Source organism: Leuresthes tenuis, unplaced genomic scaffold, assembly GCF_036924035.1.
Source record: "Leuresthes tenuis unplaced genomic scaffold, fLeuTen1.0.hap1 SCAF_1, whole genome shotgun sequence".
NCBI classification, from domain to species: domain Eukaryota; kingdom Metazoa; phylum Chordata; class Actinopteri; order Atheriniformes; family Atherinopsidae; genus Leuresthes; species Leuresthes tenuis.
The window spans coordinates 29014271-29040050 of record NW_027325355.1 but is presented as its reverse complement, the minus strand read 5'-3'; the positions used below and the strand labels follow the sequence as shown (position 1 = coordinate 29040050).

General features: G+C 46.1%; 1 protein-coding gene across 1 annotated transcript in view; it reads left to right on the top strand.

Annotated features, from left to right (window-relative positions):
* Window positions 1-21871, top strand: part of LOC140282819 (von Willebrand factor D and EGF domain-containing protein) — a 32093-nt gene extending 10222 nt beyond the window's left edge. The window contains exons 8-33 of the mRNA XM_072377424.1: window positions 550-767; window positions 1524-1597; window positions 1727-2000; window positions 2150-2352; window positions 2435-3336; window positions 3609-3745; window positions 3826-3987; window positions 4075-4179; window positions 6623-6737; window positions 7344-7603; window positions 7710-7929; window positions 8014-8151; window positions 12119-12577; window positions 13840-14010; window positions 14705-15072; window positions 15144-15591; window positions 15766-15861; window positions 15943-16038; window positions 16209-16304; window positions 17381-17476; window positions 17548-17643; window positions 17754-17849; window positions 18201-18296; window positions 20403-20498; window positions 20685-20782; window positions 21780-21871. Coding sequence (XP_072233525.1) covers window positions 550-767; window positions 1524-1597; window positions 1727-2000; window positions 2150-2352; window positions 2435-3336; window positions 3609-3745; window positions 3826-3987; window positions 4075-4179; window positions 6623-6737; window positions 7344-7603; window positions 7710-7929; window positions 8014-8151; window positions 12119-12577; window positions 13840-14010; window positions 14705-15072; window positions 15144-15591; window positions 15766-15861; window positions 15943-16038; window positions 16209-16304; window positions 17381-17476; window positions 17548-17643; window positions 17754-17849; window positions 18201-18296; window positions 20403-20498; window positions 20685-20782; window positions 21780-21800 — 5141 coding nt within the window. The 3' untranslated portion in view covers window positions 21801-21871. The remainder of the gene's footprint in view (window positions 1-549; window positions 768-1523; window positions 1598-1726; window positions 2001-2149; window positions 2353-2434; window positions 3337-3608; window positions 3746-3825; window positions 3988-4074; window positions 4180-6622; window positions 6738-7343; window positions 7604-7709; window positions 7930-8013; window positions 8152-12118; window positions 12578-13839; window positions 14011-14704; window positions 15073-15143; window positions 15592-15765; window positions 15862-15942; window positions 16039-16208; window positions 16305-17380; window positions 17477-17547; window positions 17644-17753; window positions 17850-18200; window positions 18297-20402; window positions 20499-20684; window positions 20783-21779) is intronic.
* Window positions 21872-25780: the final 3909 nt, after the last annotated feature.

Below are 25780 nucleotides of genomic sequence, written 5' to 3'. Positions count from 1 at the left end.
ACCTTTGTTCACAAATTCTGCCCCCATTTAAAACGGGTTATAAATCAATTCATATACCAATAAAACCATGCATTTGTAAATGAGACACCAGTTTGAACAGTTTATCCATGTATTTATCTACCGTTTTCAGCTTGGCACCAAATATCTAGGGTTTGTACATTTATCTATGGATTTATACTGTGTATTTGTCTATTTTGCCACCAGTTTAAACACTTTATCTGTATCTATCAATTGTTTTCAGCTTGTACTCAAACAACAGCTCCTAATTAATCATTTTTTTACCAGAACAGCTTGTTATGTTTGAATAAAAGCTATGAATCAGAGGTTTTGGCACTTAGAGCTTATCTACTAAAAATGAATGTAAAAGGGTAACTTCTCATCTTCTGTTGACTTACAGTTTCCTCTTCCCTGCTCTGGTGCTCTTTGTGCTATCCCCAGTCTGTATGTACGTCATCACATCAGAGAAGGATAGGAAGTTATTGTTACAGTAGTTCAGAAGCAGCTGTGCCGTCCGTTAACACTAATTTCGTGCCGTGTTGACACCCACAGACAGTCTGGACCGTGAGGCCTCCAACGTGGCGCTGTCCACCTGCCAGGTGGAGATCCAACCAAAACCCTGCAGGGAGGGCAGCTGTGGCTGGGCCAAGTTTTTTGTCACGGCTGTGACCGATTTCACACGAGACGGGAACCGTCCCAGCTTGGTTGGGGCTTTGCCCGGACCCGGTGCGCCACGACTCTGGAGGAGCTACGTCCCAACATCCCTCAAAGTGAGTTATTTATGGTCACAGGTTGGTCATTAGATTAAATCTAAGGAAATGAGTGGGTTGCACGCTTTCCAGGAACACAGAAACAGCAAAAAAGCTGGTCTTTAGGGGATTTGGAAGATCCTTGAATGTTTTCAACACATTAATAATACAAATAAAAACTTTAAGGGTTTTTTTTAGTGGTCTTCCACAAGTTTTAGGTCTTCAATGGAGATTTTTAAATAATTTTTTTTTTTAAAAAGGCACATGAGTCGCTTTCATGTGTTCTTCTAGGTCACGGGTGAATAAAAGTGGTCTTTGTAGCACCACTGGCTGCCAATATTAGGGTTCTGGGCATAGAGCAGGGTCCTTGAATGGAGTCTTTGGACTTCCTGACACAGTTCAAAAGGGTTTTTAAGGACATTTCTGTGGTGGTTTTGTGGATTCCTGGAAGAAACAGTGGTTTCCAAAGCCAAGTTATGAATAACAGCATTGTGATGTAATAATCAGAATATTACTTTAATCACGGGCTATTTGGATGATGGCTCAAATTACAGGTTTCACTGTCATATTGTTGATATATAGACAGTAATGCTACTGTTCACAACATTAGAAGGGAGGCTTAATGGCTTTAAAGAGCCCAAACGGTCATTAGTTGTGTCCCATGTAAGATTTTCAGTTTCTTTAGGGGTCTCCAGTCTCTGTTTAGTGAAAACAGTGAAACCTGAGGTCAGATGGTGTAGCCTCCTTGATCCGTGTTGTCCTGTCCTCTTTTTCAAGGTCGTGGTCCAGGACGTTCCAACATCCATGTGCTACTCTTTGACTGACCCACATGTCATTACACTGGATGGCAGGTAATTTACCACCTCATCAGCTATCGGCAGTTCTCACATTTGATCACCTGACCTTCACTTTGGCATTTAAACACCAGACAAACTTAATTTGATTTAATTTATGTCCTGACATCAATCTGCCACGTGCAGGCGCTACGAGAACCACCAGACTGGCACTTTTGTCCTGTACCGAAGCCTTGCTCGGGAGTTTGAGGTCCATACTCGCCAATGGGATTGCGGCAGTCGACACTACCCCGTCGCCTGCAACTGTGGCGTTGCCATGCGGGAGGGGAACGATGTAGCCATCTTTGACATGTGCAACGGCCAACCTCAGGAAAGTAGGCCACAGCTTACCTTGAAGAACCATGGTGATGAGGGTAGTCGGGTCAGGGTGCTGGAGTCCCACCAGGGGAAGAAGGTCACCGTAGGTATCCGAACATTTTAAGACTGGTGTATTCTAAAGGATCAGTTCCTTGAGGGATAATAACTCTAACTGGAGATCATTTAAGTTCTAAATCTTTCCTTCCACTGCATAATATTAACGAGCTGCTGGATATCACTCTCCTCTTGCAGTTGATCTTTCCCTCCGGGGCCTTTGTTAGGGCGGATGTGGCTGATTGGGGCATAAGCCTGTCTGTCCGAGCACCCAGCGTTGACTACAGCAACACTCAAGGCCTCTGCGGGACCTTCGACCGCAACGGCAACAACGACTTCCAGGGGTCTGAGGGTGGCTTTTACGGCCCTGATGAGCTGCATCGCTTCATAGAGGACTGGAGGTCAGTTTGTGACTTCAATTTAGACTCAAGTTTCCCTGAAATGATTTGTTACTGTGGTTTTCTCTTCTTCTTTGTGTGTTAGGATAGCTCCAGGTGAGAGTTTATTTGATAAAATCCCTCCAGGGACAACACAGAAGGTCAGGAGGCCTTTCTGCCAGTGCCACAGAGGATATGGCGCCAGCACAGGGATGATGAACTTGCACAAAAATCATTTGGCTCACTCTGACTGCACTGCATATGATAATGTGGATTACACATCTGTGTTCCCCTCCATGGATACAACATTGGAACATATTAAGAGTCCAGAAAGAGAGGAAAGGATCCTTGAGATGACTGCTTTCAGTCATCATCCGCTGGAGAGGAGGCACATTTGGATTCAAGGCCAGCACAATCAAAATGGTGAGGGGGGTTTTGAACTGGCTGGTGAGTTCAGGGAGGACTTTCTTCTTTCTATTGACAGGCCAAAGAGACAGGAGTCATTTGAATTTCGGCCTGTCTTTGCCACACAGAGCCTCAGCCAAGCTGATTTGGAGAAATTTGCCTACTTTTTCCCTGAGGATCACCTGGCAGAGGCTCGATCAGAGGTGCAGCCTCAGTGGCCCACGCCGAGCGGTCTGACCTCGGCCAAAGCCCTGGAAGTGTGCCAGATGGCTTTGGCAAACTCCACCGTTGGTGCAGTGTGCCGGGGGCTGCTGGGACGCCGTCTGGACGAGGCCGTGGATCTCTGCCTGCTGGACCTGCAACTCAAAGACGACCTGGGCTGGGAAGAGGCGCTGCTGCCCTACCTGGAGAACGAGTGCGAGCGGCGGCTGCTAGAAAACCGCACACAACGAGTTTTGGAGGTGGCTCGTTCGCCAGGTGCTTCTGGGGAAGTAGTGAAGGCGCTGCGCTGCCCAAACCTTTGCAATGGAAACGGAGAGTGTACAGAGTGGGGCTGCCAGTGCTATCCCAGTTACAGTTTCCATGACTGCAGCCTCACCATCAGTGAGTATCAGTGGACATTTTAATGCACTACAGTGGGGTTGTAAATCTAGGTTTTCTAGAAAGGTTGAATCACGACATGGATATCACTAAAGCAGATGTGTTTCCTAAGAAAAAAAATGCATTCCAGCCCCCCTGCAAGGGTTTCTTTGTGACTTAATTCACAACAGCTGGATTTTAGCTGGTTAAAAGCCTCACTCATCGTAAACTTTTTTCTGATCAACATTTATTGTAAATTTTGATCATGGAAAAAAACAAAACCTCTCCTCCAACAGGCCAGCCCGTTGAAATAACCGATCTGGAGAACAGTGGACTGTGTGACATCAGAAGTTTTAACTGTCGCACCGTTCGGGTCTTTGGCCTCGGCTTCATCGATTCTCCTGAGCTGAGCTGCCACGCCACCAGACTAAAGGTGAGAAAAGACGAGGTTACACGTCAGTCTTAGAGCCTAAAAGATAAAACGTTGCTTTTTCCTCTGAATTGCCTTAACAGTACATAAACAAAGTTTGGGTCCCAGGGGAAAAACAGAGGACAAAAGCCACTTTTCTCAGCTCCAAGGCTTTGGACTGTGTTGTGCCGTCTCTGAGCAACACCGCCGTCAACACAGAAGACTTCATGATGGACGACAAACCGTACGCTCGTTGGGAGATGAAGGCAAGACTGCATCTTGTTTTTTCCCATAACTTTAAGTGGTCTCCTGACAGAATTCCAACAGAATATCACTCCACTTTCCTGTCCCAGGTGACCAATGATGGCTCCCAGTACAGCCAGGAAAAAGTTCTGACCATCTATGATGGGGTCTGCCAGGTCTGTGAAGCATCGCGCTCTGGACTCTGTAAGTTAAAGGTAACTTGCAGCCGCAAAAGGAATTATATTTTTCCTCAGTATTCAGTGGAAACTCTAATCCATGTGATTGATTTCAGCTTTTATTTCAACTCGGTTGAGGACAAAAAGTCTACAACTTTCAGGGCAACAAACCTTTTAACGACTGCACAATCATTTCAAATCAAATCTATTGAACAAGAAAGTCATTTTTCATGAACACATCTGCATTTGAATGTGTAGAATCTGCTACCAAATGCTTCTTGGTCTCCTGTGTGGTTTGAGTGAAACGGGTATAATAAGGCTTTGTACCGAGGTGTTAGAATTCAGCTTAATTCAAACTACGATGACACAAAACTGGATGTCTTTGCCTCAAGGAGCTTCAGGTGTAAAAGATATTGAGGCAAAGACTGTATAGCAAATCGATTCAGTCCGTCTGAAACTATGACAAAGTAACAACGTTAGAGGCTTCAATGTTGAGGTTGTTTTCACACCTTACAGGTGTTTTGGGTTAAAGCTGTACCGTAATGTCAAAAAGAGAGCACTTTCTCATTAAAAGCTAAGGTCTTGCAGACCTGAATACCATTTTAAAAACCATCTGGTTCTTACCAGGTTTTAAAATCCATCCTAACTGCTTCCACATGAAGAGTAGCAGCCAGATGCTGCTGATCAATGCTCTGATTAATTGATCTGTCAGTGTGAGCAGCTCTATAAAAGCAGAAGTTCTGTCAGTTTGCTGCTCTGCAGCATTCAGGTGTGTGTTAACACGATGCCAAGGAGGAAAGACATCAGCAATCTGGGAAGGGTTATAAGGCCATTTCCAAACTATCTGGAGTCCATCATTCTACAGAGAGAAAGATTATTCACAAGTGGAAAACATTCAGGACAGCTGTCAATCTTCCCAGGAGTGGACGTCCCAGCAAGTTCACCCCAAGGTGAAGAAGCCCAGAGCTACATCTCAGACTCTACAGGCCTCAGTTAGCATGTTAAAGGTTAAAGGTCACCCCAAGGTGAAGAAGCCCAGAGCTACATCTCAGACTCTACAGGCCTCAGTTAGCATGCTAAAGGTTAAAGGTCACCCCAAGGTGAAGAAGCCCAGAGCTACATCTCAGACTCTACAGGCCTCAGTTAGCATGCTAAAGGCTAAAGGTCACCCCAAGGTGAAGAAGCCCAGAGCTACATCTCAGACTCTACAGGCCTCAGTTAGCATGTTAAAGGTTAAAGGTCACCCCAAGGTGAAGAAGCCCAGAGCTACATCTCAGACTCTACAGGCCTCAGTTAGCATGTTAAAGGTTAAAGGTCATGACAGCACAGTTAGAAAAAGACTGAACAAGGATGGCTTGTTTGGAAGGGCTGCAGGAGAAAGCCTCTTCTCTCTAAAAAGAACATGGCAGCACAGCTTAGGTTTGCAAAGCTGCATCTGAACAAAGCTCAAGACTTCTGGAACAATGTCCTTTGGACAGACCAGAGCAAAGTGGAGATGTTTGGTCCTAATGCACAGCAGCACGTTTGGAGGAAACCAAACACAGCAGATCAGCACAAACACCTCATACCAGCTGTCAAGCACGGTGGTGGAGGGCTGATGATCTGGGCTGGTTCTGCAGCCACAGGACCTGGGCACCTTGCAGTCATTGAGTCCACCATGAACTCCTCTGGATACCAAAGTATTCTAGAGTCAGATGTGAGGCCATCTGTCCCACAGCTAAAGCTGGGCTGAAACTGGCTCATCAACAGGACAAAGATCCCAAACACAGCAGCAGATCTACAGCAGAATGTGGGAAAAAGAAAAGAATCAAGGTGTTGCAATGGTCCAGTCAGAGTCCAGACCTCATCAGGGGTTCAGTTAGTTTTTCACTCCCTGCTTCTGTGTTTTGGTCCAGTTAATAATGACAGTGTAACATGTCATGTGTTGTTCATCTGAGGTTGCATTTATCTCATTTTAGGAGCTGGTAAAAACCAGATGATTTCCGATTATATCCTGATAGAAAAGCCTTAGAATTAAAAGAGGGGGTCATCACTCATACAGTCTCAGCGAGTCTCTTATGAATAAAACTATTGTTTGTTGATTTAAAGACAGGAAGCAGATTGAAAACCCAGATGTGATTCAGTGGGTGTTTAGTGGAAATGCTTGTTAAAACTTTGAAATACTTGCAGTTTATTGAATGACTAAAGCAGAGAGTTCCCTTCCTCACACCACGCTGCAGTTGAATATTTAAAGACTTAATTTGTATAAGAGGACTAAGGGGGGGGGGGGGGGGGGGGGGGTTGCTTTTTAAGAAAAAAAATTGAGTGTAGACAGAAAAACAAGCACAAACAGCCATGAAAAGATGAGAATGTGCCTGGAAATGAAGCAGATAACCAGTGTTTAGAGCTGAAGTCCTGCAGCCTACCTGTTATACTCTGAGTAAAGAGGAAGTACATTAACAGATCTTCATCTGTTCTCTGTGTCTGTTGTTGTTTTTGTCAGGAGAGGACATGTAACATCGATGGGATGTGTTTCACAGCTGGAGACACCAACCCCGGCAGTCCTTGCCTCCTCTGTGAGCCCGACACATCCAAGTTCACCTGGTCTGTGAACCAAGGTACCAACCATTTACTGTGGATCTCTTCCTACAGTTTTTCATGCAACTCTACGCTATTAGTGCCATTCCTGGAGGTCTGTAGCTCGGTTTTTGTCTAGTAGCGGATGAAAGTAGCTTTCCCGCATGCCTTGAGCTGTTGCCTAACCACTATGAGTGAGGAATGGGGGTAAATTACATAACTCGTTTCCACAGTGGGACAGACATAAGCATCTAACTTAACAGAATAATTAGCCTGAAAACTTGAATTTCCTTGCTGTGGGGTTGAATTTATCCCCATCACTTTATGACCATCAGTCAGAGCAGGTCTCTGCTGCTATAGACATCAGTTTCTTCGTAGTGGATGTCTGCAGGGGAGTGTGATCTCAGCGGAGGATGGTACATGATGTGGAAAGAAAAACTGGAGACTCTTCCCAACTGGACATGGATGCCAACAATCATTCTTCAAGGAATAGCCTGAGGATGTTTTTGCCAAACCAAGCTTGTGTGTAAAGAGTTTCTTTCAGGACAGGAAGGTTCTGTCATCGAAAGCTTGCAGGTGGAGACGAGTACAAAATAAAGTGGTGGCCCAGCCAGTTGTGTTCCTCAGGTTTTTCCATCTGTTTACAGTCAACGAGCCGCCATCTTTCCACCAACCTCAAAGCAACTTGCGGACATTTGCCGGAGAGAACTTCGTCTTCCAGTTTGCAGCGTCTGACCCTGAGGGATCGGCGCTCCTGTTCCAGCTGGAGGAGGGGCCACAGGGAGCCGTGCTCTCCCCTGCCGGCCTCCTTATCTGGAAGGTGCCTTCGCTCTTGGAGGTGGAGAGACGGTTCTTCCGCTTCACCCTGTCTGACGAGTGCAATGCCCAGAGCACCTTCACTGTGGTGGTGAGGTTGGAGACGGGGAGCAGCAGCAAAATACCCGGTTTACATTTCTGAAAGTGAAAGCAATGCCAGCAGGATGTGACCCGGCAGCATCTTTTTCATGTGACAGATTGACGTGGTGCCGTGTGGCTGTGAAAACGGCGGCACATGCGTGACAGACATCAACTTTCCTGCCGGCAGTGGGAAGTATCTGTGCGCGTGTCCTGAGGGCAAGCGGGGGAGACTCTGCAACGAGGAAGTGGACGAATGTTCGTCGGCTCCGTGTGGGCTGGGAAAGTGCATCAGCACAGCCAGCGGGTACAGATGTGGCTGTCCTGCAGGGCTGCGCGGTAAGACTTCAACTCCAACATGAAGCTTCAGCCTTTATGAGGAGGATTCATTACAGTTACACTTTATACATGTGTGTTTGGCAGGATTAACATGCCTGGAGGACATCAATGAGTGCGAGAGGAAGCCCTGTTTTCCAGGGGTCCAGTGCTTCAACAGCTTTGGCTCCTATGGCTGTGGCCCCTGCCCCAAAGGCATGCTGGGAAATGGGACTACTTGTACTGGTAAGACCACTCTGTAGAGTCCGTAATCTTGCTGTGGAGAAGATCCATTCATTATTTACCAGGTTCGGTTTCCAGTCATTTTGTGTCATGTGAAAGTTTGTACACCCTTGGTCATAACATCCAGGAGGATGAAAAATAAGCCGATTTCCAAAATGAATAAAGTTAAGCAAGATTGACTTTTTTTTTTTAAATAAAAAGACGTACTCAAAGCAAAAGATTTACCAGTATGATTCGTGCAAAAGCTTTCAAGAGAAGGTGCAGAAAATCTGTTCCAGACTTGTTCAGCAGCAGCTTGTCACACCAAACAGCAGCAGATTTTCCTGCTCCGACTGTCAGGAATGCAATGGTGGGGTTGGGGGGGAGCGTCTGTCCACAGCAGCCATGAGTCAGCACACGGTGCTTAAAGTACACCGCTTGAAATCGCTGGATTGTTTACAGCATGTCAACAAACATACAGGTCAGCAGAAAAGAGCAACTTTTACCAACAGTCTCATGCTGGGATCTCAGAGATTTTATTCAGCGGTGATCCAAAGTGAATGATGTAGATATTTGGGTTCTCACCCATTTGAAATTCTTGGCCGTCTTGCACGCTCTGCTTTACAGAGGTCCCATTTCAAGATGTTAATCATGAGGTCTACGGTAACATTGAGAATGCTCTTATTGAGGTACTCCTGTCATCAGTTACCTTGGCTGAGCGAGGACACAAAAGCAGGAGCAGGTAGTTGATTAAGAAACAAGAAGAGCTGCAGAGGCAACCCTGAGACATCCCTCTCACCAGCGACACTTTCAAGTCCTCCTCGGGGATCCTGAAGTGCTCCCAGGTCCGAAGGGATGTATAATGCCTCCAGTCAGTTCTGGGCCTGCCCCGGCGCCTCCTTCCAGTTGAACATGTCTGAAAAGCCTCCAAAGGCAGGCGACCGGGAGGCATCCGAAGCAGATGCCTGAACCACCTGAGCCGACTCCTTTTAAAGGGGAACTCCGGTGTTTTTAAACCTTATTTCTGGCATGAAATACGTTCATCTGCTCACTGAGAACAGTTTGGTGAAAGTCGGCGTCCTTCGGAAGATATTTAGATAACTGGAGATCCATATAACGGAGTGAACGGGGCTTAGAGGATGCAGCCTCTAAATAAGGCATTATCTGTCTTTATTTCACCAATACTTTAAGAAGAATGAATGAATGAACGTGTGCTGTGACAGTCGGCTAACTTCACACAGAGTTTGCTGCTGATAGTTTTGTGCAACATGGCAGGATATTTATCAGATTTAGACGACAACTTTGAGTGTGTAGAAAGCCCTCTATAAGCCCCCCGATAGCCGCCAATAACAACAACACAGCAGCTATGAGCTAACAGCAGCTATGAGCTAACAGAGCTATAGCACACGTTCATTCATTCATTCTTCTTAAAGTATTGGTGAAATAAAGACGGATAATGCCTTATTTAGAGGCTGCATCCTCTAAGCCCCGTTCACTCCGTTAGATGGATCTCCAGTTATCTAAATATCTTCTGAAGGACGCCGACTTTCACCAAACTGTTCTCGGTGAGCAGATGAACGTATTTCATGCCAGAAATAAGGTTTAAAAACACCGGAGTTCCCCTTTAAGGCTGAGGAGCAGCAACAAAGATGGAGCAGTAAACTGAAAGCTCCTCCTTCACCACAACAGACCAGAGCAGCGCCCTCATTACGGCTAACGAAGCCCCCATCTGTCTGTCCATCTCTAACTCCAAATTGCAATCACTTGTAAGCAAGATACTTAAATCCTCTGCATGAGGTGTAGACTCATCCCCAACATAGATCGAGCACACCACCCGTTTCCAGTTGAGTTTTCATCTCAACTCGGCTGCGGTCTGATCAGTGTGCACCGAAGGCTTGAATAAGCCGAATAAGAACTAAATTATCAGCAAAAAGCAGAGATGCCAAACCTGACCCCCTCCTCTCCCCGACTACACCCGGAGATCCTGTCCATGAGAAGCACAAACAGGATCAGTGACAAGGGGCGGCTCAGGAGGAGCCCAACATGCATCGGACTGAGCAGGACTTTGTGCCGAGGTGCAGGCACAGCTCTTGCTTTGGTTAGAAAGAGACCTAACAGCAACTGCAGAACCCCATTTACCCACAGCACCTCTCACAGACTCCCCCAAGTGACAAAGTCGTAAGATTTCCAAGTCCACAAAACACATGTACACCGGAGGGCAAAAATTAAAACTGTCTGGAATGAACAAAGGGAGCATGAAGTAGAAAAGAATGTAAAGTTGGCTACGATACCGGGCAAAAACGCACTTAACACAGAAAGGACTGAGTCAGTCAACGTGATAAAACCTAAAGACATTACAGGACATGATGTACATCCAAGAAGTCTGAACTCAAACACAAAAGACACGACTGTTGGTCTGAAGGTGCGATGAGGATCGTTTTCCTGGAGTCATTTTTCAAACTGCATCAGGCTCGTTTCGAGGCTCGTTAGCATCTATCCGACACTGCTTTACCACTCTTATGACAGAACAATGCACCACCACTCTGAAAGTCTTTTACACTGTTTTGATTTGTTCAAGTTTGCACAAAGTTTAGATAATCCTTCAGACCCCAACTTGACCCCCGCCTCTATCAACCGTCATCTCACATTACAAGCTGAGGAAATCGCTACCTTAAGATGCTGTGCTATCTTACAGCCCTCTCCTGATGCTGAGATAATAGCAGTCACACACGAGACCCCTTATGCTCCTAAACCTGGATCCCATTAGTCGGCATGAGCTCATCAGATACTGCAGTTTTAGAGATTGCGCAACCTCCAGTCCTAAAGTCTCAGATTATAAGATAAAACCATCCACTTCACGAGGCTGTGATGATGGTTCTGACCTTTTTCCTGATAACTTGCAGCGTGTTCTGTTGGACCAAATAAATCTGAACAACAGCATCAACAGAAAAAGCTGAATTTGTTCAGCGCTGCAGAGCCTCTGAGGGGCGCTCAGCAGGGACGAAGCGCTTGTGCTGAATGAAACCAGATGATTGATAGTAGCTGATACTGCTGCCTTCCTGCATGTGCCTCGCTTGCTTCCAGCCAAGCTTAATAACTCAGGCATTGTGTTTACATGCATGTTTTTCAGCTCAAACACAAACTGGGAACTAGTCCTTCCCCCGATAGAAAGACTGTCCAGCAACAGAGTACAGAGCAGTAATATATTTATCATTTTTATGGAGCCAATGAGGACAGATCTTTGGATTTCCTCACCCCCATTTGTTTTACTGCTTATTCTAAGTCCTCCTGGAGACTTTGTCTTGAATTATTTGACTTCCTCGCTCAGTTCAGCGCAAAAGACACACAACTTTATGAGTGAGGGAGCTTAAATGTCAGAGATGCGAAGGAGGTGAATGATGAATGTTCCTCCTTTAGTTGTATTTTCAGCAGCCGCCTGTTGAGATCAGGGCTGCAGGCAAAACACACAAGTTGAAGCTAAATAAAGTGAAATTCTAAGCAAAGGCCTGGATCAGATGGATGCGGAGTAAAATGGCCCAACAAGGTTTTCCTCAACAAAGCACCTTCCACATCCTATAAATAGATTAAAGAAGTTCGGTCACAAGAGTCGGCAGTTTTGAAACTGGACTCCAAACTTACCAAATGATGCGGTCTGCCTTCCTTGTGCCAGAAGTGTTGGCAGCGCTGAAGCAGGATAAATCAAATTCAGGCTTATTTGACTTGCTGCCATGTCTGCCATCTGTCATTGTAAATCACAGATTGTTTCCTGCTTTGCAATTGTGTCGATAGGCTGTGATGATGCCCAACTGAGATCTTTAAACAAACTCATCCCTGGATGGGGTCTCTCTTGGGGGTTTGACTTTTTAGAAACCACTTTTTGACCCCTATTCCCTTGTTGCACCATCACTGTAATGCGTCTTGAAAGAATATCAGATATGAAGGTGCTACAAAGTAATCCAAAGTGAAATCTCTGTCTTTCTTCATGCATCAGACTTCAGACCAGCTGCCATCATCCCCACATCTGCTTCTCCTACAACTGTTTACAAGACACCAGATGTTCTCCTGCAGGCCCCCAAAATAAAGGCCGATACTTTCCAGAAAGCCTCAGCTGGTAGTTCTCTGCAGATGAAAGCCGAGGCAGGTAAGACCGTTCCAAGAACTAACCCAGAAACCAAGTTCACCTCTTGGAGGAGAACTCCAGGAATTAGCCCAAACCCAGAGCTCGCAGCAGCAGAAACCAACAAGAGCATCGCGGACGTGTCCCAAAAAGTGAGTCATCCTTTCAGGAAAACTCACGGAGGGACCCCAAACCCATCCAAGTCCAACACAGACACCTCGAAGAACATCGCAGAAGTTACACCAGACCGAGTGAAACTGGACCAGCCTAAAATAAGCAACACAGCTGGCAAAACCTCTGCTGCATCGTCAGGAAACAGCAGAGCCTCAGCAGGTAAGCTGGACAGTTCAAACTGCATGTGGTCTCTAAAATGTCAGCTTTTTAATGTCCCTGAACCCCAGTGGTGCATTTAACTAGTCAGCACGGATACTGCTGCCTGGTTAGTGAGCGACTGTCACTTAAACCACAGCCTGCTGACGAGTTCATTTTCACACCATTTCCACAGAACTGATTAATTATCCAAACCAAAGCGCCCAAAAGTTAACTCGTTGCTCAGAATACTGCTGAGGAGGTGGAGGAAGTGTGCAGTGAGACTCATTAAGAGGACGGTTTCAAAAGATAAGTTAAAATGGCAATAAATGCTGCAAAAATAACGTATTTATGCAATAAGAGTATAAAATGTGAAATGAATTAATTTTTGTGCTTTCATTTTCAATTAATCATTTAGACTTGTGTTAAATCTGGTTTGTTTCCACTTTCTGAAGGACAGAGATCAATAAAAACATCCAGAAATAGATTTATTTATTGTGAAATTGAAATGAATAATTTGGAGAGAATAAGAAAATAAGGAATTAAAAACCTCATTAGTAAAATAAATAAAACTAAAAGGTCTTAATACTCTTATTTCACACATTTATCAGAGCAGAAACTACTTTTTAAAAGCATTTATCATCTTATTATTTCATCTATTGAGCCGTTTATGTAGTTTAGTATTTATTTCACATTATGGCTCTTTCAGTTCAAAGTTTGAAATGCCAACTTATCTGGATTTAGAGTTGTTGACCTACAGGATCCAAACTTCCTCAGCTTTTTGTGAACTTTGAACTTTTTGTCAACTCAAGAGGCTAAAAAGTTCACTAGATAAAAGATAATTAACTTTTGATGTCGAGCAACACCAGACGGGATGTTTTTCACTGTATTCGATGACAAGTAACGCACAAATAGTCTTATTGGTTAACTAGTTAGGTCCAAAAAAACCCAAAAAAAACAGAGACAGATGTTTTATTTCCAGATGTTAACTAAGGCAGAACATTTTATAGACTTGAGCTGAAAATGTTTGGGCTTCTGCTCGCATTAGTTGGACAAAAGTGCAAAGAGTTGCCAAAAATCATGACAGTGTAAGAGTTTCTGTTCATGCACTGCAGTGAAATGCCAAACTAGTGAGGACAAAGAGCGAACAAGTGAAGGAAACCCTAACCCCACATGTTAAATGTGGTAATAGGTATGGTTTAAATGGGTAAATGTGGTTTAAATGGTTAAATGTTGGCGAGGCTCGCCGTAGGACAGCGTCTGACCACACGCTTCGTCTCTTCCAGGATCCGCTCAGTCTCCAGCCGTTAATACATCAGCCACTTGTGCCAGCCGACCCTGCTTCCCGGGGGTCCAGTGCATCAACCGCAGGCCGCCGCATGTCGGCTACGTCTGCGGTCGCTGCCCTCCTGGACTCCACGGCAACGGCCGCGTTTGCATGAAGACCTCCCAAGAAGGTAGAGGATTCCTTTCTTTGGCTCCTCCAGTCAAATTACAAATGCATTTGGCAAAAGATGTGAGTTTTAGGAGTTATTTTAGGAGTAATTTAATTATCCAACATGTACGTCCCACTCTTCCTTGTATTTTAATCCCAAAAAGCTTTTTCCACGTTGTTCTTTCCAAAGAAAGTTGATGAAAGCGTCCCTGGGTAATGCAACCCCCCTCATACACTGTGGGTTGCTTTAAAGATCCTCATTTTCTTCCTATGTTTCAGTTTCCCTGTGTTGTGTGTTTCCTTGATTGGGAAGAATGTCCTTTATTACAGCAGCAGATCAGCATCTGTGGTTGGAGACTGCCTGGATGTAATGAACAGTTCTCATGAGGGGAGAAAAACTCCAGCTTTAATCCTTTTGTGGTGGATCCTGTTTGTCTGGAAAGTCAGAGCGAGATAAAGTGTTGATGCAGATGGTGCCGTCTGCCAGGACAGATTGTGTGCACCATTCTGGTAATATTGCTGGTTTTTAGCTGGATAAATACAGGCAACCGCCTTCCAAACTCTTTAAATATGCAGCGTTGCTTTAATTATAAACCCTGTGGAGAAAGCTGAAGCTTCACAAAGGCTATGATTTCTGAGCTCAGACTGGATGATAACAGTTTCAGGGAGAGGTGAATCTGCCAGAAGGCCCTAATTTGACCTCCTGTGTTTCCCAGCATCCAACCACCTCCCTCAGCAGCAGACACAAGGGAAGTCCAGCCGATCCTCCCACAAAAGCAGCAGCAAAGCCTCCACGCTCCACCTGCCCAGCCTCCCCATCAGGCACAGCATCAAACGCCTCTCCTCGTCTGTAACCAGAGCGCACCGAGACAATCCACCGCTTCAGAATCCTCCAGAGAGAGGAGCCGGGACCGGGAGGAGGGAGGCGGGGACTTCTGCCTCCAGAGATGCTCCTGGGACACCGGTCGGTACCCTCCATGTCACATTTAATGCTCGCATCACCCATAAAAGTGCAAACCCCGTACTGGATGCCAGGATGTACACCAGATCAAGAATCCCTGCTTTTAGAGAGCTGCTCCCAAAGGTGAGCAGAATGTTTCTGTGCTGTTGAGCTGCCACAGTTCTGGACTCATTCCCCTCGCTTCTCTCCTCAAGGTAACTCCATCCATTCAGCCTGACAGAGCGACGCACCCCAACCAGAAAGCCCAGCCGCAGCTCAACCACGTAGCATCCACCCGGGCCAAACCTCGGACCCCCCCCAGGCCGGCCGTGCCTCTGACCGCAGCCCTCACCGCGCTGTCCTTCTCGCTGTCCGAGTCCGAGTTCTCTGCAGACGGAGACGAGGCTGAGCCCAGATCAGAGGGCCCAGAGGTGCCGGCGATAACCCTGACAACCCCGGGCAAGTCCGAGTACAGCCCCCCCCCACAGGGAGCCACTTCCATCCAGGAGCGGGCCAGGAGCGGCACAACAGCCAGCAAACGCGTGAGAACCTGCGCTGACCGGCCGTGCTTTCCTGGTGTCCAGTGCCAGCAGACGACGGGTGGGGGGTTTCGCTGTGGGAGGTGTCCTGTGGGATACACTGGAGACGGACAGACCTGTCAAGGTGAGTGTGTGGCCTCAACGGGACACAAGCTTAAACAGCTCGGGTGCAGTGTGTCCGTCACCAAAAACAAAACAGGTACCTCTAAAGTTGTCTTTAAACAGTTTAAACAGCCAGACGGCTGTTAAACTGAGGATGAAGCTAAAGAGGATTAACACCGAAATGGTTTGTTTGAAGCCGTTTGCAGACATCCGTGTGGTAGAAATATGGAGTGCGCTGCGCCCAACACATGCCGCTGCAGGCCAGGCTACACGGGATCCAGCTGTCAGACAGGTGAGACACGAAGCTGGGAAGATTCACTTCAGCCTTTCAAAACTTCAGCTGGAAATCACTGTTTTTTCAACCTTTTATCAGCAATCTGTGAGCCGGAGTGTGTGAACGGGGGCGTCTGCGTCGCCCCAGCTGTGTGTCAGTGTCCCACAGGTTTCCATGGAGACGTTTGTCAGGAAGGTACAGCTTGTTCATCCAGTCATGAATTTACACAACAGCCTCATTTCTGAAAGGCTGCTTTTAGAAGTGATCTGTTGAAGTTACACCACAGACCTCTGCAGCTTGTAAAATGTATAATCTCACATTTAGGGGCTTATAACAAAAACATGTCGTTTAAAATCCATCTGCAGCTCTGTGCAGGTTGCCGTGTGAAAACGGAGGCGCCTGTGTGGGACCGCAGACTTGTTCCTGTCCTTACGGCTTTGTTGGACCCCGGTGTGAGACGAGTGAGTTCAAGTTCTTTATCGACACATTTGAAGTTCTCGTTCCATTTTAAAAAAACGTCTTTAAGCAGCAGCTCCTGCTCCAAATTAAAGGTGAAATTCCCTCTAAACTCGAGGTGCTGCACCTGTATAAAAGGCATAGAGTCAAAGTTCTTCCATCCTTTTAAATCTCTGAATTCACCTGCAGCTCTTTTTCTGCTTTAATCGTCAGTTTTCCCTTTACTTTTCTACCTTTTTTATGAAAACTTTGCTGGTCATCTGGTGAGGAAACAGTTGGTCCAATCAATGCAAAACCGCCTCAGTATTATCTCGACTGTACCCAAAGAGTTGGGCCAAATTAACTTTTTCTCCTCGCTTTAAGAGCCCAAAAAGACGAGCAGCGATGGGAACCTGCAACAGTGTAATCGTGGTACCCGCTATTCCGTTTTGCTCATTAATCTTAAAAAGTTCAATAAGAAAACAGTTAAAATAATAAAAGTTGGTCCCAATCTCAGATCTCTGATGGACTGAAATAGATTTTCCCTGAATTTAGCACCATCCATCATTCCCACAGTTCTGACCAGTAGATGTTTGAGGAGTCTCCCACAAGCCTTTCTGTAAACAGCAGCCTTTTTGTGTGCGTTCACAGTTGTCCTCTGGACACTCTGAGGCCTCACAGAACAGGTTTATGTGTACAGAGATGCTGTATAACTTAGACTATAGACTTACTGAACTAATGGTACTGCCAGATCCCATTTCATAGCAAGGAGTTCAGTTGTCAGGTTAGTCACATCTGCAGGATCCCAGCTCAGGTGGTTCAGCCATCTGGTCAGGATGAGGTCTCCCGTGGTGGACACACCCCCCCAGGAGGAGGCCTCGGGGCAGACCTGGGGTTCTCTGAAGTCCTTATGGCTCATATTTAAAACAGAATGAATATCTGCTTATTTTGACTTGAGGACTTGTTTCTCTGAAACCAGCCTGATGCATATTTTCGCTGCAGCAACATTTCAAACTTCTGCGTCAAACTTTACTTCAAACACAACCAACTCAAAGGTGTGTCCAGGAGCCCAATGATCACACCATGCTCTGCGTTTCCACAGTGGTTTGCAGTCGCCACTGCAACAACGGAGGCCAGTGTGCGTCCCCAGACGAGTGCACGTGTCTGCCAGGATGGACAGGCCCGTCCTGCGAGACCGGTGAGTCCAGGACAATCAGCAGGTCTGCGGGTGAGTTTAAAGCTGCTCTAACCCGCCTCTGTGTGCTGCAGCTCTCTGCTCTCCCGTGTGTCTGAACGGCGGGATGTGCGTCCGCCCAAATACCTGCGAGTGTCCGCACGGTTTCTACGGAGCCCAGTGTCACAACGGTAAATGACCACTTACTGCGTTTCACAAGCACGTCATCACCGCTGAATCCGACACAAAAGCCCCCCAGTTTGGTCCTACATGCCGTTGTTTAATCCTCTCCTGCCTGCAGCTGTCTGCAGTCCACCCTGTAAAAACGGCGGCGTGTGCATGAGGAACAGCGTCTGCTCTTGTCTGCAGGGATACACGGGGAAACGCTGTGAGAAAAGTCAGTCCTTTGTCAAAGTTTTACTCATTTCCTTTACCCAGCAACACTTTCGTCTACTTTCTCATCCTAAACTCCTCTTCTCTGATCCGTTTGTCCACCATATTACCTCTGAAAAGGTTATATTATTCCTTTATTCTACATATTTTAAGGTAAAGGCAAACCAGGAAGATTTGATGACTTTATTGCCATTTACGGTCATTTCAGGATGAGTTTCTGCATTGAAGCTAATGTGACTCACACTAAAAAAACCTAAAATGTTCATTTTTGTGTAATTTTGGTCATTAAAAGGTCAGTTTATGCTTCACAAATTCTGATTCTTACCGTGTTCTCCTCCCTCCTCCGCCTCTCCAGGTGTGTGTGAGCCCATGTGCATGAATGGCGGCAGGTGCGTCGGTCCTGATGTCTGCGACTGTCCGTCCGGCTGGCGAGGAAAGAGATGCGACAAACGTAAGTCGAGTCCTACAAGGAATGTTCCCAAACACTCATGGACCGTTTACTCTGGGGTCCAACATCCGAACTTTTCCTCATTTCTTACCAAATGTCTCTTAGGGGGGGTTAGTGTGAACGGCACAGGAGGAGAATTCAGAGGTTCGTGCACAAGTTTGCAGTCTTGAATCTTTAGGATGAGTAAATTAATGTCACTGACCGAGAGCGGTTTGCTTCAAAAAGCACGAATCAAATGCTTCCTTTCGTCAGTAGCAGTGGTGGTGCAGAGTGCCGAGGACTTCCTTTATTGTAGAGAGAGATGCTGAGCTGCTCCTGAAGATCCAAGAACAAGAGACGCAGATCCTGAACGGAGGGAACGGGATGAGCAGGCAGATAACTTCATCACTGAGCACTCAGTTCTTAGGCCGCATGGAAAGAGCAGCTCCAGGCTAAAGAAGATGGAGGTAATCAGTGCAGCCACAGGAAGGAAGGAGCTGGAGCAGCAGCGTATCAGGAAAAACAAAGAAGAAGAAACAAAAACAGGAAAACCCACAGACCCGAACAACGTTTATAAGAGCTACAGGTGAAGTTGTTGTGGAAGATTCTACAATCAGCAGCTTAACTGGTGCCAGCTGGAGACTTGCTGTGTTTGAAATGTCCTTTCAAGCCGTAGCTGTTGGACTCAACAGGAAGCAGGGTTACAGAGAGCTGCGGATGCTCCACGTCGTCACGGTTACGCGTGACGCCACATCTGCAGAAAAGCACAGAACAAGGTTTTGTTCTCAGTTTATCCGTCTGTTAATGAGATAAAACTGTACGAGACCAGTAAGATGTGAACTTGTAGCCTGTTATAATGCCGGCCCACACAAACACACCTCCTTTATTTTACCAGATCTCACCGTGATCACAGATCTCCTTTGCAAAAGTTCGGCTCAGTGACAAAACACTGCTTCAATCTGCCAAAAAAAGAGGATTGATTATGTCAAAGTAGAACAACCGCTGGTAAAATCTATGCAGATGTTTATTAAATTAGCTACATTACAACTTATCCCAAATATGTTCCCTGTTTAAACCGAACAATTCAAGTTTTCAATATGGATTTTGCTCACAAAAAAACAGACAAACCACTGCAGGGAGACACATCTGAGACGTAGTATTTGCTCACAAGGCTTTCTCGCTGCAAACGTTAGCACCATCTGCAGAATTAATCCCCTGCAGACTTCTTTTTGTGAACCATGTGATGGAAATCTGGTGCATTAAAAGCTGACACGTGTTCTGTGGTCAGAGAAAACTGTCGTCTGTTCTCAGAGGAAGGTTTAAAGCCAGCGTCTGTGATGGTCTGGGGCTGCAGCAGAGTCCAGGGCATGGAGGGCTTCATCTGGGTGAAGGTACCACTGATGCACAGCTGGATGTTGGAGTTCTGGAGAGACAGATGCTGCCATCAAGGTGCCGTCTTTTCCCGGGAGGTCCGTGGTTATTTCAGCAGGACGATGCCAGACCTCATTCTGCAGGACTTCCAGCAGCTTCAGACACACAGAGTGTGTGAGCTCGGCTGCCTGCCTGCAGTCCACATCTGTCTCCTGCTGCAGATGTTGGAGCATCATGAAGAGGAGAACCAGACAACCAGGGACTGCTGAGCAGCTGGAATCTGGGATTCAGCAGGAATGGACTCAGATTCCTGTGAAAAACTCAGTTCAAAGCATTAAAAAGCATCATTAAGGGAAGCTGAAGGAACACAATCAGCTTTTTTTGGGGTTGTGTCGCTGCATCATATTTGATTCATTTCTACATAATGTCCAGATGAAACAAAGTTGATCAGTGAAGACGTGGAAAATCTAAATTTAGTGGAAATTTGTTGAGAAATGTGCCAACAGAGGATCTAAATTTGAGCCCAAACTGCACCCAGGATGCAGTTCGTTGTTATTTTAAAAAGTGAAATCACAAGAAAATGTGAGCTGGAATTAGAAATGACTTTGTGTTTATGAAGAGTCAAACACACATTCTTCTGGTAGCGAAGCACACAGTCTGAAAATAAATACCTGGGTTGAAGAGGCAGCTGAAAGCCACCATTGTGATCCAGTCATTTCACCTGAAAGATGTGGTGACTTTGAATGTGTTGCCCCGCAGCCAGCTGTCTCCAGAAGTGTCTGAACGGAGGGGAGTGTGTGGGTCCAAACACCTGCCACTGCGCCCGCGGGTGGCAGGGCATGCTGTGCCAGATCCGTGAGTATTAAAGGCACTCAAAGAAATGTGGGAAAGTGGCACCATTAAACGTGTAAAAAGGAGCTTTTAATCCCACTTTTCCTCCCGACTTCCGTCTTTGTGCTCAGAGAAAGTTCAGGTGTTGATGAGGTTGCAGCTCTTGTTTAAAGTGGGTTTGATTTTAATTGAAAAAGTGCATCTTCTCAGCTCTCTGTGAACAGAAGTGTCTGTACGGCAGTCGCTGTGTGCGGCCGAACGTCTGCGCCTGCAGGAGCGGATACTCGGGCTCCCTGTGCTCCAAGAGGGTAAGAAGGACCGCACCGAGCGTCGCTTTCAGATAAAAACAGCTTTTGTTCTGACGTACAGTGACTTGGACCGTTGTTCTGCCCGTCCGGCAGTATTAAGCCTCCACAGTTAAACGCAACAGATATTCTGGATCATTTGCGAGCTGAGTGAGTTTCTGCTGACCCGTTCAGATACAGTCAGCCTTTATATCAGCAGAAAAAGGAGCCTCAGCTGCTAGTGATCAGAAAAGAGTTTCAATTATCCAGAAACAGACAAACAATGGACAACACTAACCTCGAGGGACTCAAAAACAATCATAAAGACATCAGATGGTCAAACTGTGACGTCAAAATGAAGTAAAATGAAGACAATAAGGGCAAAGACGGAAAGAAAGACAAGAAAGATAGAAATTATAAGAATTTAACAGTTAAATTATACATAAGCAAAAAAAAAAAAAGACACAAAGGGACACAAAACAAATTAATTTAAACTTTAAAGGACCGAAAAGAGACATGAAATCATCTTAAAGATACAAAAATGACCAAAACAACACACAAACTAACCAAAATGAGATGAAACCTTAACTCAAATGCAACAATTATGCCTACAAGAGACAGAATAAAGAGACATTATGATCAAAGGAGCTAAATTAATCAAATCTGACACAAAATGACAAAAAATAGAATGAAAAAACAAAAAAAGACTAAAAGAGGGGAAAAATAAACTTACAGACACATAAAAAGACCAAAAAATTATACAAATGTCAAAAAAGGTGTTTAAATAAACCAAAAAGTTAAAGGACGTTAAAGCCTCACAAAATAACCCAAATGAGACTAAACACTGACTCAGACACAAACGTAAAGGATTAAAATGGCATAAAAATGACCAAAAAGAGACTAAATTATAAAAACACAAGAAAGATTCCCGTAACAGGACAGAAAATGATGCAAAACAACCCAAAAACGTCTCCTTCCTGCCTCCTGTGATAACTGAACCTGCTACTTCCTGTCGTTCCAGCTCCCCATCGCCGGAGGCTGACCTCCAGCCCAGCAGCTGAACTGCAAAGATTCTGACTTTCAGTTTTACATCCAAACATCGGAAAGCAAACGCATCACAACCAGCCGGAACTGTAAATACGTCCGTGTTCAGGTTCTTCGGCACCAAGCCAAACCTCTCCATGAGTATTTATTTATTTCGTTGTTTCAGATTGTCACTTATTTCTTGCTGTATATATCTTAATCAGTGTAATCTATTGTTTTTTTAACCAAAAATCAGTTTTCTGGTTGTTCTGTGAGAAAATAAACATCCTTCAGAGGTGCAGATTTCTGATTAAATCGGTTTATTTCAGCTTGGTTGTCATTAAAACACTGAAATAAAGCGAGTAATTCTGTATTAATCACCAAAAGGACATTATTTTGCAGCATAAAGGCTGAAAACAGTAATCAAAAGTTATTTCTGTGGGTATGAATTTAAACATTTAAATGACTCTCTGGGTTTCATCTTTTTGTTCGAGCACATATTTTAAGTTTGTGAGTCGTAATGTGAGGGATTGAAGTAAAATATGTTGAATAAAGTTTTCTAAACTCATTTGGTCGATGTGAATCAAACACAACTGGTGTGGAGCTCCACCTGTAGGTGCTTTTACTTTCCTGGCTGCTGCAGGGAAGCTGCAAAGAGGCATTTGACTTTGCTGCAGGAGCCAGACAAGTTCATGGCCAGCAGGTCGGGGCCCCAGGGGCCGCGAGGAAAGGAGGATTAAAAGATTAATGGGGCCACATTAGCTCTGCTCTAATTAAGATGACTTCTTTGTTTCCTCGGTCGGAGACTTTCTGCGAGCGGGATGGTTTGTTAGTTTAAACGCCTTAATTATGCTAAAATGTTCTGTTCATAGTTACGGGTTCTTCTCTGCTAAATGTTCTCCCTCTTCGCCCCCCCCCCCCCCCCCCCCCCGTGGAAAGACTAAAGAGAGAATTAACGGGGATTTACTGCCCTCTGGTGGCGACAATTATAATCATGTCAAAAACGTACAGAAACCACAAAACTTTGAACAAAATGAATAACTTGGGTGGAAAATAAGTTCACTGCTTGTTGCTGTGTGTTTGAGCAAAGCCGAGTGGAAGTAAAGTCCCACCAAGTCGCAGCAACCGGCCTAAAGCAGCTCCATCTTTCTGTCAGAAATGAATGAAAATGACAAGGTCAGTGTGAGCTTCAACAGCAGCCCACACGAGGCATCATCCCTTCACGGGTATTTATATCCATCCCCAAAGATGGCACTGGGCAAGGTGGAGGAGGGTGTGTGTGTCCATTATGGTGGCACTGAGGGAGCGGGACGAGCTGGTACACCTGGGCTGTTCACTCAGGGGAGGCTCAGAGCTGACGGCCAAAGCAGCAAGTTATCCTTCGGCCTGGATGCCAGCAGACACACACAGACACACACACGGTGGACTGCTGAGACTCTGAATGAACCGCAGTGATCAGCAGCCAAGTCAGAGGATTAAACCTGAGAGAAACGTGTTTTATTTTGATACGACAGGCGATTAAAATCCTGAAAGAAGGATAATTAGAACTGCAGTGGAAACGAAGAAGGCAAATACAACCTCAGATTAACACAGTTTAATTATCGATTCAACAGAGCAAACCAAAACACAGAAGCAGTGTGTGAAAAACTAAGTGAACCCTCACTGCTTCCACATTAAGAGTAGCAGCCAGGTGATCAATGCTCTGATTAACTGATCATCAGTCAGTGTGAGCAGCTCTATAAAAGCAGGAGTTCTGTCAGTTTAACACGATGCCAAGGAGGAAAGACACCAGCAATGATCTCAGAGAAGCAGCTGCTGCTGCCCATCAGTCTGGGAAGGGTTATAAGGCTCAAGACTTCTGGAACAATGTCCTTTGGACAGACCAGAGCAAACTGGAGATGTTTGGTCATAATGCACAGCAGCACGTTTGGAGGAAACCAAACACAGCAGATCAGCACAAACACCTCATACCAGCTGTCAAGCACGGTGGTGGAGGGCTGATGATCTGGGCTGGTTCTGCAGCCACAGGACCTGGCACCTTGCAGTCATTGAGTCCACCATGAACTCCTCTGGATACCAAAGTATTCTAGAGTCAGATGTGAGGCCATCTGTCCCACAGCTAAAGCTGGGCTGACACTGGCTCATCAACAGGACAAAGATCCCAAACACAGCAGCAGATCTACAGCAGAATGTGGGAAAAAGAGAAGAATCAAGGTGTTGCAATGGTCCAGTCAGAGTCCAGACCTCAGCCTGACTGAGATGCTGTGGTGGGACCTTAAGAGAGCTGTGCAGAAACCAATGCTGCAAACCTCAATGAGCTGAAGCAGCGCTGGAGAGAAGAGTGTGTGGCGTCCTCCGCTGAATCGATTGTCCCTCTGATGGTTCATGAATCGCTTTATTTATCTTCTTTTCCATGTAAGAGCTAAATAAGCAAAAACAATTGTTTTTTCCATTTCACAGACAGATCATAACTCATTTCCTAAACTTACGTTGTGCCATTAACACACATATGACGGTATGTTTACAGACAAAATGAGCAAAACACCCTGTCAGTCAAACATCCAGTGCAAGCTGCATTATTGTGTCCTTTCATCATACGTTAAAACAAACTTACGAATCGGATTCCACGTGCCGTGTTTCCACTATGAGCGAAACGCTTAAGTTGCTTAACACAAAGGGAGCAGAGCTCAAAGAAAGCCAAAGTTAAACGTTTGGTAATCAATGACAGGTGTGTTGCCTCTACAAATCAGCAGAAGTATGGAGTCAGCCTTCAAAATAAAAGCACTCCACCGGAAGAAAATGCAAATCAATAAACCTCCCAAACAACCACTACAAATATATTTTATTTGAGACCACTTAGTTTTAAAATCTCCCTCCTTTTCTGAGTTATTTAAAGAGTGGGCCAAGATTCCTGCTCAACCATGTGAGAGACTAAAGTCACACAGGAAACCATCACTGCACCTAACTGCTGCTGAAACTGCTGCTGAAGCTGCTGCTGAAGCTGCTGAAACTGCTGCTGCTGAAGCTGCTGCTGCTGAAGCTGCTGCTGAAGCTGCTGAAACTGCTGCTGCTGAAGCTGCTGCTGCTGAAGCTGCTGAAACTGCTGCTGCTGAAGCTGCTGCTGAAGCTGCTGAAACTGCTGCTGCTGAAGCTGCTGCTGAAACTGCTGCTGAAGCTGCTGCTGCTGAAGCTGCTGCTGCTGAAGCTGCTGCTGAAACTGCTGCTGAAGCTGCTGCTGCTGAAGCTGCTGCTGAAGCTGCTGCTGAAGCTGCTGCTGCTGAAGCTGCTGCTGCTGAAGCTGCTGCTGAAGCTGCTGCTGAAGCTGCTGCTGAAACTGCTGAAGCTGCTGCTGCTGCTGCTGAAGCTGCCGCTGAAGCTGCTGCAGCTGCCGCTGAAGCTGCTGCTGCTGAAGCTGCTGCTGCTGCTGCTGCTGCTGAAGCTGCCGCTGAAGCTGCTGCAGCTGCCGCTGAAGCTGCTGCTGCTGAAGCTGCTGCTGAAGCTGCTGCTGCTGAAGCTGCTGCTGCTGAAGCTGCTGAAGCTGCCGCTGAAGCTGCTGAAGCTGCTGCTGCTGAAGCTGCTGCTGCTGAAGCTGCTGCTGAAACTGCTGCTGAAGCTGCTGCTGCTGAAGCTGCTGCTGCTGAAGCTGCTGCTGAAGCTGCTGCTGCTGAAGCTGCTGCTGAAGCTGCTGCTGAAGCTGCTGAAGCTGCCGCTGAAGCTGCTGCTGAAGCTGCTGCTGAAGCTGCTGAAGCTGCCGCTGAAGCTGCTGAAGCTGCTGCTGCTGAAGCTGCTGCTGCTGAAGAAGCTGTTGAAGCTGCTGCTGCTGAAGCTGCTGCTGCTGAAGCTGCTGCTGCTGAAGCTGCTGCTGAAGCTGCTGCTGAAGCTCCTGCTGCTGAAGCTGCTGCTGCTGAAGCTGCTACAGCTGCTGCTGCTGAAGCTGCTACAGCTGCTGCTGTTGAAGCTGCTGCTGAAGCTGCTGAAGCTGCTGCTGAAGCTGCTGCT